The sequence below is a fragment of the Agelaius tricolor genome, unplaced genomic scaffold, assembly GCF_023055355.1.
Source record: "Agelaius tricolor isolate 1412-34295 unplaced genomic scaffold, bAgeTri1.0.p SCAF_114, whole genome shotgun sequence".
In the NCBI taxonomy this organism is placed as follows: domain Eukaryota; kingdom Metazoa; phylum Chordata; class Aves; order Passeriformes; family Icteridae; genus Agelaius; species Agelaius tricolor.
Window position 1 is genome coordinate 109,113 of NW_027269374.1, and position 18,464 is coordinate 127,576.

The 18,464-nt window shown below is 48.4% G+C and overlaps 1 protein-coding gene across 1 annotated transcript in view; it reads left to right on the forward strand.

The window, feature by feature from the left end:
* The window catches only part of ANKRD52 (ankyrin repeat domain 52), a 44,914-nt gene extending 29,124 nt beyond the window's left edge, over window positions 1-15,790 (forward strand). The window contains exons 21-28 of the mRNA XM_071419659.1: window positions 1-220; window positions 2,726-2,813; window positions 3,995-4,078; window positions 5,681-5,826; window positions 7,643-7,725; window positions 8,474-8,556; window positions 9,188-9,279; window positions 10,559-15,790. Of these exons, the coding sequence (XP_071275760.1) occupies window positions 1-220; window positions 2,726-2,813; window positions 3,995-4,078; window positions 5,681-5,826; window positions 7,643-7,725; window positions 8,474-8,556; window positions 9,188-9,279; window positions 10,559-10,920 (1,158 nt within the window). The 3' untranslated portion in view covers window positions 10,921-15,790. The remainder of the gene's footprint in view (window positions 221-2,725; window positions 2,814-3,994; window positions 4,079-5,680; window positions 5,827-7,642; window positions 7,726-8,473; window positions 8,557-9,187; window positions 9,280-10,558) is intronic.
* Window positions 15,791-18,464: the final 2,674 nt, after the last annotated feature.

Consider the following 18,464-nt stretch of genomic DNA (forward strand, 5'->3'; position numbering starts at 1 on the left):
GCTGTGACTGGCTGTGAGGACTGCCTGGCCGCCCTGCTGGACCACGATGCCTTTGTCCTGTGCCGGGACTTCAAGGGCCGCACCCCGATCCACTTCGCCTCGGCCTGCGGGCACCTGGAGGTGCTGCGGACGCTGCTGCGGGCGGCGCTCTCCACCGACCCGCTGGACGCCGTGGTGGACTACAGCGGCTACTCGCCCATGCACTGGGCCTCCTACAGTGGTGAGAGCCTGATCTACTCCAAAATCCAAATGGTCCTCCTCTCTTTTTGGGGTTTTTTGGGGGTTTTTCTCATTTTTCGGGGTTTTTTGGGTCCATGGTGGACTACAGCGGCTACTCGCCCATGCACTGGGCCTCCTACAGTGGTGAGAGCCTCAGCCACCCCAAAACCCAGCTGCTCTTCCTGTTCTTCTGGGTTTTTGGGCTTTTTCGGGTTTTTTCTGGGTTTTTTTTCCTGATTTTGGGGGGTATTTTTCAGTTCGTGGGCTACAGTGGCTACTCGCCCATGCACTGGGCCTCCTACAGTGGTGAGGGCCTCAGCCACCCCAAAATCCAAATGGTCTTCCTGTTCTTCTGGGTTTTTGGGCTTTTTCGGGTTTTTTCTGGGTTTTTTTTCTGATTTTGGGGTGGTTTTTTTCGGTTCATCATGGACTACAGCGGCTACTCGCCCATGCCCTGGGCCTCCTACAGTGGTGAGGGCCTCAGCCACTCCAGACTCAGCTGTTTTTTATAGCTGTGTTACAATTACAGAACGGGCACACACCAAAATCCAGCTGGTCCTCCTCTCTTTTTGGGGTTTTTTGGGTTTTTCTCATTTTTTGGGATTTTTTTCGGGGTTTTTTGGGTCCATGGTGGACTACAGCGGCTACTCGCCCATGCACTGGGCCTCCTACAGGGGTGAGAGCCTCATCCACTCCAAAATCCACATTGTCCTCCTATTCATTTGGGGTTTTGGGGTTTTTTTTGAGTTTTATGGGGTTTTGGGGGAGTTTTTGAGTCCATGGTGGACTACAGCGGCTACTCACCCATGCACTGGGCCTCCTGCAGTGGTGAGAGTCTGATCTACTCCAAAATCCAGCTGGTCCTTCTCCTCTTTTGGGTTTTTGGGTTTTTTTGGGGTCTTTTGGTGTTTTTTTTTTCTGAATTTTTTTGGATTTGGTCTGTGATGGGCTACAGCAGCTACTCGCCCATGCACTGGGCCTCCTTCAGTGGTGAGACCCCAATCTACTCCAAAATCCACATTGTCCTCCCTTGGCTCAGCTCAGGAAGTGATGGAGAGGAATTTGGGTCCCTTGGACCTTTTTGGGTATTCCCAGAGCCATTTCAGCCCCTGGCACTGGGATCTCGCAGGGTTTGAAGACCAGGGTTCTGCAAGAAGATTTGGGAAGGGTTTTTGAGTCTGTCCCCCTGTGCTGGCACTGCTGGGGCCCCTCCAGTGCTGGGTCCAGTTCTGAGCCCTCCTTGTCCCAGAGACATCGAGGGCACAGCTCCCTGATGGGACAACAGGGTCAGGATCTGCTCCCAGGGAACACAAAGTGGAGAAGGAACAGCCCCAAGTTCCTCCAGGAGAGCGTCAGGGTGGACATGAGGAGGAATAAAAGGTGGTCAGGCTTTGGAGCTGCCTGGAGAAAAGGAGGCTCAGAGGGGAATTTCCACCCCAAAACTCCCTGATGGGAGAGTGGAGCCGGGTGGGATCCAAATCTGCTCCCAGGGGACACCAGAATGAGAGGAAATGGCCCCAAATTCCTCCAGGAGAGGTTCAGGATGGACATGAGGAGGAATAAAAGGTGGTCAGGCTTTGGAACTGCCTGGAGAACAGGAGGCTCAGGGGGGAATATTCACCCCACAAATCCCTGAAGGGACAACAGGGTCAGGATCTGCTCCCAGGGAACAGCAGGAGAAGGAACAGCCCCAAATTCCTCCAGGAGAGGTTCAGGAACAGCTCCAGATTCCCCCAGGGCAGGGTCAGGGTGGACATCAGGAGGAATAAAAGGTGGTCAGGCTTTGGAACTGCTTGGAGAAAAGAAGTTCAGGGGGGAAATTTCACCCCAAAACTCCCTGACGGGAGAGTGGAGCCGGGTGGGATCAAAATCTGCTCCCAGGGGACACCAGAATGAGAGGAAATGGCCCCAAATTCCTCCAGGAGAAGTTCAGGATGGACATCAGGAGGAATAAAAGGTGGTCAGGCTTTGGAAGTGTCTGGAGAAAAGGAGGCTCTGAGGGGAATTTCCACCCCAGGGTCAGGATCTGCTCCCAGGGAACAGCAGGAGAAGGAACAGCCCCAAATTCTGAGAGGGGCTGGAGAGGGTCAGGGTGCACATGAGGAGGAATAAAAGGTGGTCAGGCTTTGGAACTGCCTGGAGAACAGGAGGCTCAGGGGGGAATTTCCACCCCAAAACTCCCTGATGGGAGAGTGGAGCCGGGTGGGATCCAAATCTGCTCCCAGGGGACACCAGAATGAGAGGAAACGGCCCCAAATTCCTCCAGGAGAAGTTCAGGATGCACATGAGGAGGAATAAAAGCTGATCAGGCCTTGGAACTGCCCAGGGACGTTTGGTGTCCCCATCCCTGAGGTGACCAGAGAAGGGCTGGACGTGGCACTCAGGGTTTGGGGTCACTCCCAGCTTGGATTGGATGATCTGGGGGGGATTTTCCAGGATTTTGGGATTTTTGGGAATTTTGGGATTTAGGGAAAAGCCGCTCCAGCTGCTGTTGCTGTCTCCTCAGGGCACGAAGATTGTCTTGAATTGTTACTTGAACACAACCCGTTTGCATACCTAGAAGGAAACCCCTTTACTCCATTGCACTGTGCAGTGTAAGTGACACCCCAAAATAATTCTGGGCTTTGGAGCCTGAAAAGGGAATTTTACCCCAAAATAATTCTGGGGTTGGAGCCCCTGGAATGGGCTAAAAAGGGAATTTTACCCCAAAAATAATTCAAATAATTCCAGGCCTTGGAGCACCTGGGATGGGCTGAAAGGGGAATTTTAGACCAAAAATAATTCCAATTATTCCAGGCCTTGGAGCCCCCAAAAGGGGAATTTTACCCCCAAAAATAATTCTGGGGTTTGGAGCCCCCAGGATGGGCTAAAAAGGGAATTTTACCCCAAAAATAATTCAAATAATTCCGGGCCGTGGAACCCCCAAAAGGGGAATTTTACCCCAAAATAATTCTGGGGTTTGGAGCCCCTGAAATGGGCTGAAAAAGGGAATTTTAGACCAAAAATAATTCCAATAATTCCAGGCCTTGGAGCCCCCAAAAGGGGAATTTTACCCCAAAATAATTCTGGGCTTTGGAGCCCCTGAAATGGGCTGAAAAAGGGAATTTTAGACCAAAAATAATTCCAATAATTCCAGGCCTTGGAGCCCCCAAAAGGGGAATTTTACCCCAAATATCCTCAAGCCTTTGAACATCTGGGATGGGCTGAAAGGGGAATTTTACCTAAAAATAATTCAAATAATTCCAGGCCTTGGAGCCCCCAGAAGGGGAATTTTACCCCCCAAAATAATTCAAATAATTCCAGGCCGTGGAGCCCCCAAAAGGGGAATTTTACCCCAGATATCTCCAAGCCTTTGAACCTCTGGGATGGGCTGAAAGGAGAATTTTACCCCAAAAATAATTCAAATATTTCCGGGCCGTGGAGCCCCCAAAAGGGGAATTTTACCCCAGATATCTCCAAGCCTTTGAACCTCTGGGATGGGCTAAAAGGGGAATTTTACCCCAAAATAATTCCAATAATTCCAGGCCTTGAAGCCTCTGGGATGGGCTGAAAGGGGAATTTTACCCCCCAAAATAATTCAAATAATTCCAGGCCGTGGAGCCCCCAAAAGGGGAATTTTACCCCAAATATCTCCAAGCCTTGGAGCCCCTGAAAGGGGAATTTTACCTAAAAATAATCCCAACAATTCCAGGCCTTGGAGCCCCCAAAAAAGGGGAGTTTTACCCCAAATATCTGCCCAGCCCTTCCCTGACCTCCCTTCTCCTCCCATTCTCAGAATTAACAACCAGGACGGCACTGCTGAAATGCTGGTGGAAGCATTGGGTGCCAAGATTGTTAATAGCAGAGATGCCAAAGGAAGGTGAGCATTAAATTGTGTATTTTAATTATTAATTAATTAATTAATTAATAGCTCTCGTGTATTAAATGTACTTTATTAATATTAATTATTTAATTTTTAAATTTTATTATTAGTATTATAAGGCTTGTGTAGTTATTAAAAGTATTTTGATTATTTACTATTAATTTATTAGGAATTTTAATGTCTTAATTTCTTAGATCTACTCTCTTAATATTAACTTATTAATGATGTATTTGATTATTTAATTATTATTATTATTATAAGGATTGTGTATTTATGAAAAGAGCCCAGCAGGGCTACACCCAAGATGGACTCAGAGTCACAAGTTTTGGACACAATTTTAAATTATAATATAATATAATACAATATAATGTAATATAATGTAATATAATATAATATAATGTAATATAATATAATATAATATAATATAATATAATATAATATAATATAATATAATATAATATAATATAATATAATAAATATAACATAACATAACATAATATATATCTATAATAAGTAGATAAATAAATTAATCTATTATAACTCTATATAATATAAATATCTCTTATACGTTTACTTATTTATTATTTATTCTACTTATTGATAATAAGTAGAATATTTATTTTTTATTTATTTCTACTTTTCAAGCCCTGAGGCTGTAGGTGGTGCCTTGGGAGGCTCCTGGAACAGAGCCAGACAGAATTAACAGATTAAATTTTGTATTTATTAAAAGGATTCACTTTAGGCAGTATAAGATCCTGGCCAAGGGCTACAGTATGAATAATATGAAATTAAAAATAGAAATGTTATGAAAATATAAAAGCTAAATCTTTAAGAATCTCCCTACTGAGAAAATGTGAAATGTAGGAAATTTTTAAAAAATAAAATAAAATAAAATAAAAATTAAAATTAAAATTAAAAAAAAAATAAATAAATAAAATAAAATAAAATAATGAGGATTTTAAAAGGATTAAATAAAAATATGAATATTATGAAAATACGAACTCAAAATTAGGAATATTATGAAAATATAAAAGCTTAATCTGTAAGTATCTCCCTACTGAGAAAATATGAAATGTATTAAATTTTTAAAAATAAAATAAAATAAAATAAAAATTAAAATTAATAAAAATTAATTTTAAAAAATAAAATAAAAATAAAAATTAATAAAAATTAATTTAAAAAATAAAATAAAATAAAAATATGAGAATTTTAAAAGGATTATATAAAAATATTAATATTATGAAAATACGAACTCAAAATTAGGAATATTATGAAAATATAAAAGCTAAATCTTTAAGTATCTCCCTAGTGAGAAAATATGAAACGTATGAAATTTTTAAAAATAAAATAAAATAAAATAAAATAAAGTAAAATAAAATAAAATAAAATAAAATAAAATAAAATAAAATAATAAATAAACCCATGAGTATTAAAAAATATTAAATAAAAATATGAACGTTAGGAAAATATGAACTCAAAAAAATCGGAATTTTATGAAAATTTAAAATCTAAATCTTTAAGCATCACCACCCCCACCCAGATTTATCCCCCCCCGTCCTGGCCTGGCCCTGAGTGGATTTTGGTGGATTTTGCCCCCAGGACCCCCCTTCACGCTGCTGCCTTCGCAGACAACGTCCGTGGTTTACAGCTGCTGCTGCGCCACCAGGCCCAGGTGGACTCGGCCGACAAAATGGGCAGGACCCCCCTGATGGTGGCATCGGAGAACGGGCACACGGCGGCACTGGGTGGGTACTGAGGGTGGCATTGGGTGGGTACAGAATGGGCAGGACCCCCCTGATGGTGGCATCGGAGAACGGGCACACGGCGGCACTGGGTGGGTACAGAATGGCATCATCAGAGAACGGGCACACGGCGGCACTGGGTGGGTACAGAACGGGCACACGGTGGGTACTGATGGTGGCATTGGAAAACAGGCACATGGCAGCACTGGGTGGGTACAGAACGGGCACACGGCGGCACTGGGTGGGTACAGAACGGGCACTGGGTGGGTACAGAACGGGTACATGGTGGCACTGGGTGGGTACAGAATGGGCAGGACCCCCCTGATGGTGGCATCGGAGAACGGGCACATGGCGGCACTGGGTGGGTACAGAACAGGCACACGGTGGCACTGGGTGGGTACAGAATGGGTACATGGTGGCATCATCAGAGAACGGGCACACGGCGGCACTGGGTGGGTACAGAACGGGCACACGGTGGGTACTGATGGTGGCATTGGAGAACAGGCACATGGTGGCACTGGGTGGGTACAGAATGGGCACTGAGTGGGTACAGAATGGGCACTGGGTGGGTACAGAACAGGCACACGGTGGCACTGGGTGGGTACAGAATGGGTACATGGTGGCACTGGGTGGGTACAGAACGGGCACACAGTGGCACTGCGTGGGTACAGAACAGGCACACGGTGGCACTGGGTGGGTACAGAACGGGCACTGGGTGGGTACAGAACAGGCACACGGTGGCACTGGGTGGGTACAGAACGGGCACTGGGTGGGTACAGAACAGGCACACGGTGGCACTGGGTGGGTACAGAACAGGCACATGGTGGCACTGGGTGGGTACTGATGGCATCATCAGAGAATGGGCACATGCTGGCACTGGGTGGGTACAGAATGGGCACTGGGTGGGTACCGAGGGTGGCACTGGGTGGGTACAGAATGGGCACATGGTGGCACTGGGTGGGTACCGAGGGTGGCACTGGGTGGGTACTGAGGGTGGCATTGGAGAATGGGCACACAGTGGCACTGGGTGGGTACAGAACGGGCACTGGGTGGGTACTGAGGGGTTTGGGATTCTGCTGCTGGCCAGGGAGTGAAGCTCTTGGGATGAGAGTTCATGCTCAGACCCAGCTGTTTATTATTTATCTGTGTTAGAATATTTCACATTCAGACTCAGCTGTTTATTATACTGCAATATTTCATATTCAGACTCAGGTGTTTATTATACTGCAATATTTCATATTCAGACTCAGCTGTTTATTATTTATCTATGTTAGAATATTTCACATTCAGACTTAGGTGTTTATTATATCTGTGTTAAGTATTTCACATTCAGACTCAGCTGTTTATTATACTGCAATATTTCACATTCAGACTCAGGTGTTTATTATACTGCAGTATTTCATATTCAGACTCAGCTGTTTATTATTTATCTATGTTAGAATATTTCACATTCAGACTTAGGTGTTTATTATATCTGTTTTAAATATTTCATGTTCACACTCAGGTGTTTGTTATGTCCACGTTATGATATTTCACATTCACACTCAGCTGTTTATTATTTCTTATCCATGTTACAATCACACAGCAGCTAAAGCCTGAGTCACCACACCATGAATCTCACAAGTACAGCCTAAAGCAGCACAAAATCTGAAAAATAAATATATAAAATATATAAAATATAAAAAAAATATATAAAAACCCAAGGCATCAGGGTGCTGCTCCTCCCAGAGCTGTCCCCTGTCCTGGCAGGCATTGGGGACATTTTTTGCCTCTTCCTCACCAGTTCTCCTCCTCCTCCTCCTCCTCCTCCTCCTTGCAGAGTTCCTGCTGTTCCAAGCAAAAGCAAATATTACTGTGCTGGATGTCAACAAGAACACAGCTCTTCACCTGGCCTGCAGCAAGGTGGGACATGGGGCTGGCCTGGGTGGCACCTCTGGGACACCTGGGTGTCCTCCTGGGCCATGGTGGCACCCAGAGCCTTGTGGTCATTTTGTCCAACCCGTGGTGGTCACTTTGTCCATCCCATGGTGGCACCCAGAGCCTTGTGGTCACTTTGTCCAACCCGTGGTGGTCACTTTGTCCAAGCCATGGTGGTCACTTTGGCCAACCCGTGGTGGTCACTCCCAACCCGTGGTGGCACCCAGAGCCTTGTGGTCACTTTGTTCAACCCATGGTGGTCACTTTGTCCATTCCATGATGGTCACTCCCAACCCATGGTGGTCACTTTGTCCATCCCATGGTGGCAACCAGAGCCTTGTGGTCACTTTGTCCAACCCGTGGTGGTCACTTTGTCCATTCCATGATGGTCACTCCCAACCCATGGTGGCACCCAGAGGTTTGTGGTCACTTTGTCCAAGCCATGGTGGTCACTTTGTCCATCCCATGGTGGCACCCAGAGCCTTGTGGTCACTTTGTCCAACCCATGGTGGTCACTCCCAACCCATGGTGGTCACTTTGTCCAACCCATGGTGGTCACTGCCAACCCATGGTGGTCACTTTGTCCAAGCCATGGTGGCACCCAGAGCCTTGTGGTCACTCTGTCCACGCCGAGGAGGGGAAGGTGGAGCTCCAGCAGGTGCCAGGGTGACCTGGGGGAGCAGGACAGGTTCAGGGGATGGTTCTCCTACCCTGAATGTCCCTCTGTCCCCAGGGCCATGAAAAGTGTGCCTTGTTGATCCTGGGGGAAACCCAAGACCTTGGCCTTATCAATGCAAGTAACAGTGCTCTGCAGATGTGAGTGTTTGCACAGCTGGGAATGGGGGAACTGGGAGAACTGGGAGGAACTGGGAATGGGGGGACTGGGAATGAGGGGAATGGGGCAACTGGGGAATGGGGGGAACTGGGAATTGTGTGAACAGGTGAGCCCGCCCTTGAACCCACTCAAAAATGTTGGCACGGGGGGGGTTCTGTGGGGTTTTGGGGTGGGATTTTGTGGTAGGATTTTGTGGTAGAGTTTTGTGGTAGGGTTTTGTGGTGGGATTTAGGGTGGGATTTAGGGGTGGGATTTTGTGGTAGGGTTTTGTGATGGGATTTAGGGTGGGATTCAGGGGTAGGTTTTAAGGTGGGATTTTGTGGTAGAGTTTTGTGGTGGGAATTAGGGTGGGATTTAGGGTGGGATTTAGGGGTAGGGTTTTGGGGTGGTATTTAGGGTGGATTTTGGGGTGGTATTTAGGGGTGGGATTTAGGGGTAGGATTTTGTGGTGGTATTTAGGGTGGATTTTGTGGTGGGATTTAGGGTGGGATTTAGGGGTGAGATTTAGGGGTAGGATTTAGGGGTGGTATTTAGGGTGGATTTTGGGGTGGTATTTAGGGTGGATTTTGGGGTGGGATTTAGGGGCTGTAACGATATTTTCCCCCTCCCCAGGCCCCTGCACATCGCGGCGCGGAACGGCCTGGCCTCGGTGGTGCAGGCCCTGCTCAGCCGCGGGGCCACCGTGCTGGCTGTGGATGAAGAAGGTGAGTGTGAGTGTGAGTGTGAGTGTGAGTGAGTGTGCACCCCAGGGCTCCTGTGGGGCTGCGGCAGCCCTGGGGAGCGCCCAGAGCCCGGGGAGGGCTCAGCCACAGCCCCCCAGAGCACCCTGGCTCACCCCATCCCATACCCCACAGCCCCACACCACCCCACAATCCCACAGCACATCCCCCGGTGGGACGAGATGGAATTCAAGATCCCTCCCAACCCAAACCATTCCATGATTCCCGTGCTTTGCTCTGGTGTCCCCTGCCCACACCAGCAGGACCAAGGACCTTTCAGACCCCTCCCAACCCACCCCACACCCCGTTCCAAAACCCCGTGTCCCAACACCCCATTCCACAATCCTGCACCCCATCCCACAACCGCACACCCCCAGAACCCCACACTCCATCCCACAACCTTGTGTCCCCAAACCCCATCCCTCAGTCCCACACCCTCAGAACTCCACACTCCATCCCATGACCCCACATCCCACAATCCCCTCATCCCACACCCTCAGAACCCCATCCTACAACACCACACCCCCACACTTTGCTCACCCCTCACGGCTCCCTGGTTCCCTCAGGTCACACCTCAGCCCTGGCGTGTGCCCCCAACAAGGACGTTGCCGACTGCCTGGCACTGATCCTCTCCACCATGAAACCTTTCAGAATCCCACACCACACAACCCCACACCCCCACAATCCCCCAATCCTACACCCCATTCCATGACTCCACACTCCCAGCACCCCACACCTCACACCGCTCACCCCTCATGGCTCCCTCACCCTCACACCGCTCACCCCTCATGGCTCCCTCACCCTCACACTGCTCACCCCTCATGGCTCCCTGTGTCCCTCAGGTCACACCCCATCCCACCAACCCCATCCTACAACACCACAACCCCACAACCCCCGGAATCCCACACCCCACACCCCAGAACCCACACTTTGCTCACCCCTCATGGCTCCCTGGTTCCCTCAGGTCACACCCCAGTCCTGGCGTGTGCCCCCAACAAGGACGTTACTGACAACCTGGCACTGATCCTCTCCGCCATGAAACCTTTCAGAACCCCACACCACACAACCCCACACCCCATCCCACACCTCATCCCTCACGGTTCCCTCCCTCCCTCAGGTCACACCCCAGCCCTGGCGTGTGCCCCCAACAAGGACGTTGCCGACTGCCTGGCACTGATCCTCTCCGCCATGAAACCTTTCAGAACCCCACAACCCCTGGAATCCCACACTTCATCCCTCACGATTCCCTCCCTGGTTCCCTCAGGTCACACCCCAGCCCTGGCGTGCGCCCCCAACAAGGACGTTGCCGACTGCCTGGCACTGATCCTCTCCACCATGAAGCCTTTCCCGCCCAAGGACGCGCTCGGCTCCTTCAGCCTCAGCCTCCTCACGAACTGCGGCATCGCGGCCAAGGCGGCGGCGGCGGCGGCCTGCGGGGCCCTCCCGGTGCCGGTGCCGGCCTGCGGGGCCCTGCCGGTGCCAACCTGCGGGGCCCTCCCGGTGCCGGCCCGCGGGGCCCTCCCGGTGCCGGTGCCGGCGTGCGGGGCCCTCCCGAACGGCTCCTCCTGCCCCTACTCCAAGGAACGCCACAGCGCCATCGGCCTGGACGGCTGCTACTCGGAGTGACCTCCTCCTCCTCCTCCTCCTCCTCCCTCCCCTGGCCACGGGTGACCTGATATCTTTATTCTATTTATTTAGAAATTCTATAAATATAGGGCACTTTAAAGGAGAACAAGACCGGGCGGGCCCAGCTTGGGGCGGGTGAGGGTGTGAGGGTGTGAGGGTGGGTGAGGCCGAGAGTTCGGGGTTTGTGTGGTTCCAGTGGGGTCAGAGCGATGCCAGGCTCGTTCCCTGTGCCCAACCTGGATGGCAGGAGGTGGAAGGGCAGGATTTGGGCTGCCAGGAGGTGGAAAGGGCAGGATTTGGGCTGGCACATCCCCTGTGCCCTCCCAACCCTCCTTGTCTGGCAGGATTTGGGCTGGCACATCCCCAGTCCCATTCCCTGTGCCCAGCCTGGATAGAAGGGGCTGCAGGGGCAGGATTTGGGCTGGCACATCCCCAGTCCCATTCCCTGTGCCCAGCCTGGATAGAAGGGGCTGCAGGGGCAGGATTTGGGCTGGCACATCCCCAGTCCCATTCCCTGTGCCCAGCCTGGATAGAAGGGGCTGCAGGGGGCAGGATTTGGGCTGGCACATTCCTGGTACCCTCCCAACCCTCCTTGTCTGGCAGGATTTGGGCTGGCACATCCCCAGTCCCATTCCCTGTGCCCAACCTGGATAGAAGGGGCTGCAGGGGCAGGATTTGGGCTGACAGATCCCCAGTCCCATTCCCTGTGCCCAACCTGGATAGCAGGAGCTGGAAGGGCAGGATTTGGGCTGGCACATTCCTGGTACCCTCCCAACCCTCCTTGTCTGGCAGGATTTGGGCTGGCACATCCCCAGTCCCATTCCCTGTGCCCAACCTGGATAGCAGGAGCTGGAAGGGCAGAATTTGGGCTGGCACATCCCTGGGGTGGAAAAAGCAGGATTTGGGCTGGCAGGATTTGGGCTGGCACATTCCTGGCATGGAAGGAGCAGGATTTGGGCTGGCACATTCCCTGTACCCTCCCAACCTTCCTTGTCTGGCAGGATTTGGGCTGGCAGGACCTGGAAGGGGCAGAATTTGGGCTGGCACATTCCTGGGGTGGAAAAAGCAGAATTTGGGCTGGCACATCCCTGGCATGGAAAAAGCAGGATTTGGGCTGGCAGAATTTGGGCTGGCACATTCCTGGCATGGAAGGAGCAGGATTTGGGCTGGCACAAGGCAGGTTCTGATGGATTTTTCCCTTCGGGTTTGATGGGAGCCATTTCCTCCCCAGTGCTTTTGTTTCCTTCCCAGGGTTTTTGTTTCCCTCCTGGCATCTTTGTTTCATTCCTGCTGTTTCATTCCTGGTGTTTTATGTTTCATTCCTGGTGTTTTATGTTTCATTCCCAATGTTTTTGTTTCCTTCCCAGGCTTTTTGTTTCACTCCCAACATTTTTGTTTCATTCCCAGTGTTACTGTTTAATTCCCAGGGCTTTTGTTTCATTCCCAACATTTCCTTCCCAATATTTTTGTTTCACTCCCAACATTTCCTTCCCAAACTTTTTGTTTCATTCCCAGAGTTTTGTTTCCTTCCCAACATTTTTTGTTTCATTCCCAATGTTCCATTCCCAATGTTTCATTCCCGATCTTTCTGTTTCCTTCCCAATATTTCTGCTTCCTTCCCAAAATTTTTTTGTTTCTTTCCCTCCCAACATTTTCATTTCCCTTCCCACAATTTTTGCTCCCTTCCCAATGGGACAAAATTCCATTTTGCTTTTCATTTCACCCCCAGCATTTCCCTCCAGCAATTTCCTCCCATTTCCACCCCCATCATGTGCTCAGCTGGGAATCACCAACAAACCCAAACTCTTGGGCCAGGGTGGGAATTTGGGAATTATTTGGGAATTATTTGGGATTTATGTCCAGCCAGGGTGGGAAAATCTCCCCTCTCCTCTCTCCTCGTGCCCCCCTCCAAAACAAAAAACACTTGAAAAAACCCAAATCTACTGTACCTGGCACACTAAAAACCCTTTGGCAGCTCATTTTAGGGAAAATAAAACGGGTGCCCCACTGGAGCCTCCTCCCCACACCAGGCACTTTAGGGATTCTGTTGATTTTTCATTTTTTTAGGGTTTTTTTCCCTGTTTTTTACCAATTTCTCACCTCTTAAAAATCCCTTTTTTTTCCCCCCCCTTGGTTTGTGTGGCCGTTTTCCATGAGAGAGTCAGTGTTGGTTGCTTGCTTGGTTGATTGTTTAATTTTTTTCCTTTAAAAAAAGAGAATTATTTATAGAAAAACGAGCATTTACCTTTAAAAAAATCAACAAAAACCATTAAAAAAATCTAATTCAACATTTTAGCCTTTCCTAAGGAAACAAATGCACTTGCAAGTCCTTTTTCACAGCCCTGCGTTGATTTTTTGGGGTTTTTTTTTGTTTTTTGCAGCATCCTGGCAGATTTTGTGGACGTGAATGGGATCTTTGGTTTTTTTGGGGTGTTTTTTTTCTCATTTTTCATTTGAATTTTCATTTTTTTTTGCAAATCCTGGTTATGCTGCAGGTCCGAAGAATTTTGCACTGTTGGGGTTTTTTTTTTTTAATTTTAATTTTTTCCTTTCTGAATTTCTGTAACAACATCAACAAAAAAAACCCCAATTTTCCCTCCTTCCCACGAATCTGTTCAAGCCAAAGAGGGGATGCAGAGAGGAAGGAGCAGCGAAATTCCAGGAATTTCAGGAATTTGGGGAATTTCAGGAATTTGGGGAATTTCAGGAATCTCCAAGCTCCTCACCCCATAGCAAAAAGGGCATTTCTAGAACCAAAATCCCTTTTTTTTTTTTTTTTTTTGTTACTTTTCCTTTCCTTTTTCACCCATTTGGAGATGAAGGTTGGGGAGGGAGAGGGGGGGATCCCCTGGCACTTCTGTTTTATTTTTATTTCTGTTTTATTTTCGAACCAAAGCCAAACTTTTTCAAACCAAATATGAAGTTTTCAGTCTTGGCCTTTGGGTGAAAAGCACATTTTTCCTTCAGGGCTCCCCCATCCCCAAGCACTCAACAAAATCCACCCTGGGGGAGCCCCAGGCACTTGAGAGGGGCAGGATTTGAGGAATTTTTTCCCTTTTTTTTTCCCCCCCATCCCAAAAGGAAATTCTGCCCCTTTTTTTTGCACCGGATACCTCAGCTCAGAACCAGAATGAACTCGAAACTTGAATCCAAAAAACCACCAAAAAAATCACAAAAAAATCTCCTTTTTTTGAAAAATCCTTTCCCTTTTTTTTAAATAACTTTTTTCCTTTTTTCAAAGAATTTTTCCTTCTTTTAGAAGAATTTTTCCCTTCTTTTAAAAGAATTTTTCCCTTCTTTTAAAAGAATTTTTCCTTCTTTTAAAAGAATTTTTCCCTTCTTTTGAAAGATCCTTTATCTTATTTGAAAGATCCTTTTCCTTTATTCAGAACATCTTTTTTCCTTTTTTTTTTAATAATTTTCCTTTTTTTTCAATAATTTTCCTTTTTTTTCAATAATTTTCCTTTTTTTCAATAATTTTCCTTTTTTTTTGAAATATTTTTCTTTTTTTAATCTTTTCCTTTTTTTTAATATTTTCCTTTTTTTTTAATCTTCTTTTTTTCAAATATTTTTCCTTTTTTTTTTAATTTTTTTTCCCTTTTTTTGAAAGATCCTTTCCCTGTTTAGAGAGGATTCTTTCCCTTATTTTAGAAGATCCTTTTCTCTTTTTATTTTTGCAATCTCCTTTCCCTTTTCTCATAACATTTCCCCCTTTTTTTGGAAGCTTTTTTAGCTTTTTTCCTCCTTGATTTTTGAAATCTCTTTTTCCTTTATTTTGACAAGATCCTTTTCAATATTCTACGGAGGAAAACTGGAAAAAAAATAAATTAAAACTAAAACAAAAACCAGAGAGAAATGTTTACATTTTCTAGCAGAAATTCCTCAATCCCCCTCTCCCAAAGCCCTGAACCCTGCCAGGATTTGGGGATTTTTGGGGGAATTTTTTGGGGATTTTTGGAGGATTTTTTGGGATTTTTTGGAGGATTTTTTGGAGGATTTTTTGGGATTTTTTGGAGGATTTTTTTGGGATTTTTTTGGGATTTTTTGGAGGATTTTTTGGGGGGATTTTTGTCAGATTCCCACATTTCCAGGCTGGGAATTTTCCCATTTCCATGAATCCATCCCTGCCCTCCTTTGGTGTCCCCATGGCAAGGAGAGGATTTGTCACCATCCCCTTTTTTTTGTTTTTTTTTACCAGCACATGGAAAACTCTGCTTTTCTTAATTTTGAGGTTATTTTTGGGGTAAATATTTTGATTTTTTGGGGTTTTTTTTGTTTTGCTCTGAGGAGGAAGCCCACCCCTCCCTGCTGGCCTTGTCCCCAAAGTGTCACCTCTGCTCAGAGACAATCAATGCCACCTCCAAAAAGGGCTTCCCCACCCCTTGAAAAAATAAAAAAAAAAATAAAATAATATGAAAAAAATATTAATTAATAATAATATTTATTATTATTAATTAATTATTCTAATAATGAAGGGAAAGGAGGTTCCAGCAGCGCATCCCAGAGGGGAGAGGGGAGAGGGGGAAAGGGGTGGGGGAAAAAAAGGGGGGGGAATTTTGTGGCCTTTTTTTTTTTGGGGTGTCCCAGTCTTGTTCTCCTTTAATTCTGTATCGTTCTTGTTGACAGCACAGCTTGACAATTTAAGTAATAATCAAAGTGTTTGGTAATAATTAATTGCATTTATTTTGCTAAAACGAGATTGGATGATTTTTTTTTTAATGAATTAATTTTTTTTTCTTTTTTTTTTTTTTTTGGTGATGGTTTTTCCCCCCCCTACCCCGGTGCTTGTTTAAAAAGAAAAAAAAAAAAACAGAAAAAAAATACAAAAAAAAAAAAGGGATGGAGGGAAACTTCCGCTGCCCTTTCCCCCCCCCAAAAAATCCCAAATTTTTCATCCCTTTATGCCAAAGCCAACGAAATTTCTTTCGCTTTCATCCCATTCATTGGTTTGGAACAGTCAGATTTCTTTTCCCGACCTTCTGGATCAAAAAAATAACATCAAAAAACCCCAAAAAAATGGAAGTTTCTCTCCCACCCTTTGGTCCAAAGCACTTGCTTCGAGTAATAAGCACTTTTGTTCATAAAAGCATGAGTCTGGATTCCCTTTAGCATCCCACGGGATAGAGAGCAGCAAGAGGGAGGTGAGAGTGTCTTTGGCTTTATTTTTTCAGTTGGAATTTAAAAGAGAGAAAGATGAAAAAAGAGGAAAAAAAAAAAAAAACCAGAAAAAAAAAATTCATTTTTAGGGAATGAATGGACAAAGGGAAGTTGTGGTTTTGAGAGAGAGAGAGAGAGAGAGAGAGGGAAAAAAAATGAAAAATGTTATTTAAAAAAAAAAATTAAAAAAGAAGGAATTAAAAAAAATTAAAAAAAATAAAAAAAAGAATCCAACAGCACAAAAAAAAAACAAAAGAAAAAACAAAAAATGGACATTTCAGAGTCCCCCGGGTGTTTTTGCACTGCCATTGCCCCGAGCGAGGGGCGCCGCCCCCTGAGCCATAGACCCTGCGACAAACACTGAATGTACCGGGACAGACAGGGGACAGGGAGGGGACAGACAGGGGGGACAGGGAGGGGGACAGACAGGGGGACAGGGAGGGGACAGACAGGGGACAGGGAGGGGACAGGGAGGGGACAGAGAGGGGACAGACAGGGGGACAGAGAGGGGACAGACAGGGGACAGAGAGGGGACAGAGAGGGGGTAGAGAGGGGACAGACAGGGGGACAGGGAGGGGACAGACAGGGGGACAGACAGGGGGATAGAGAGGGGACAGACAGGGGACAGAGAGGGGACAAAGAGGGGACAGAGAGGGGGTAGAGAGGGGACAGACAGGGGGACAGGGAGGGGACAGACAGGGGGACAGAGAGGGGACAGAGAGGGGACAGATAGGGGGACAGCATGGGGACAGAGAGGGGATAGACAGGGGGACAGACAGGGGACAGACAGGGGGACAGGGAGGGGACAGACAGGGGGACAGACGGGGACAGCATGGGGAGAGACAGGGGACAGACAGGGGGACAGGGAGGGGACAGACAGGGGACAGAGAGGGGGACAGACAGGGGACAGACAGGGGGACAGGGAGGGGACAGAGAGGGGACAGAGAGGGGGACAGGGAGGGGACAGACAGGGGACAGACAGGGGACAGGGAGGGGACAGCATGGGGAGAGACAGGGGACAGAGAGGGGATAGAGAGGGGACAGACAGGGGGACAGACAGGGGACAGACAGGGGGACAGCATGGGGACAGCATGGGGAGAGACAGGGGGACAGAGAGGGGACAGACAGGGGACAGAGAGGGGACAGAGAGGGGACAGAGAGGGGACAGTCTGGGATAGCCTGGGATAGCCCAAGGACAGCGGGGACAGCACCAGGACAGAACGGGAGAGCCCAGGGATAGACTGGGATAGACTGGGGTGACCCGGGATAGCCTGGGGACAGCCCAGGGACAGCCCAGGATGGCCTGGGATAGACAGGGACAGGCTGGGGACAGCCCAGGATGGCCTGGGATAGACAGGGACAGGCTGGGGACAGCCTGGGATGGCCTGGGATAGACAGGGACAGGCTGGGGACAGCCCAGGATGGCCTGGGATAGACAGGGACAGCCTGGGGACAGCCTGGGATGGCCTGGGATAGACAGGGACAGGCTGGGGACAGCCCAGGATGGCCTGGGATAGACAGGGACAGCCTGGGGACAGTTTGGGGACAGTTTGGGATAGCCCAGGGGCAGCCCTGGGGCCACTGCAGGGCCACGGGAATTTTGGGTTGGTAAAGAAGCGTCCCCGTGTCCCATCCCTGTCCCCCGTGTCCCGTCCCTGTCCCCGTGTCCCATCCCTGTCCCCATGTCCCATCCCTGTCCCCATGTCCTGCTCCTGTCCCTGTCCCCATGTCCCCTGTCCACCTATCCCCCTCCTGTCCCCCTGTCCCTCTCCTGTCCCTTTGTCCTGCCCCTGTCCCCATGTCCTGTCCCTGTCCCCCTGTCCCTCTCCTGCCCCTGTCCCCCTGTCCGGTCCCTGTCCCACCCCTCTCCCATCCCTTCCCCACCCGTTTTCCTCCTCCTCCTCCTCCTCTCCCTCCCCTTTTCCCTGCCCATCCCTCTCCCCCCTCACTCCCATCCCTTTTCCCCATTCCCTCCCTCTCTCCTTCCTCCTCCTCTTCTTTCCCTCCTCCTTTCCCATCCTCTCTCCCCTCTTTTCCTTCTCTCTCCCTTCTCCTCCTCTCTCCCACCTTTTCCCTTCCCTCTCCCTCCCTTTTCCCTCCCTCTCCCCTCTTTCCTTTCCCTCTCCCTTCCCCATTCCCTTCCCTCTCTCCTCCCTTCTCCTTTCCCTTCCTCTTCCTCCTTTTTCCCTCCCTTTTCCCTCCTTTTTCCCTCCCTTTCCCCTCCCTTTTCCCTCCCTTTTTCCCTCCTCCCTTTCCCCTCCCTTTCCCCTCCTTTTTCCCTCCCTTTCCCCTCCCTTTTCCTCTCCCACTTTTCCCATTCCCTCCCCAATCCCACAGGAGCAGCCCCAGCCCCTCCCCACACCCCCGGCCACATCCCAGGGCTGGAA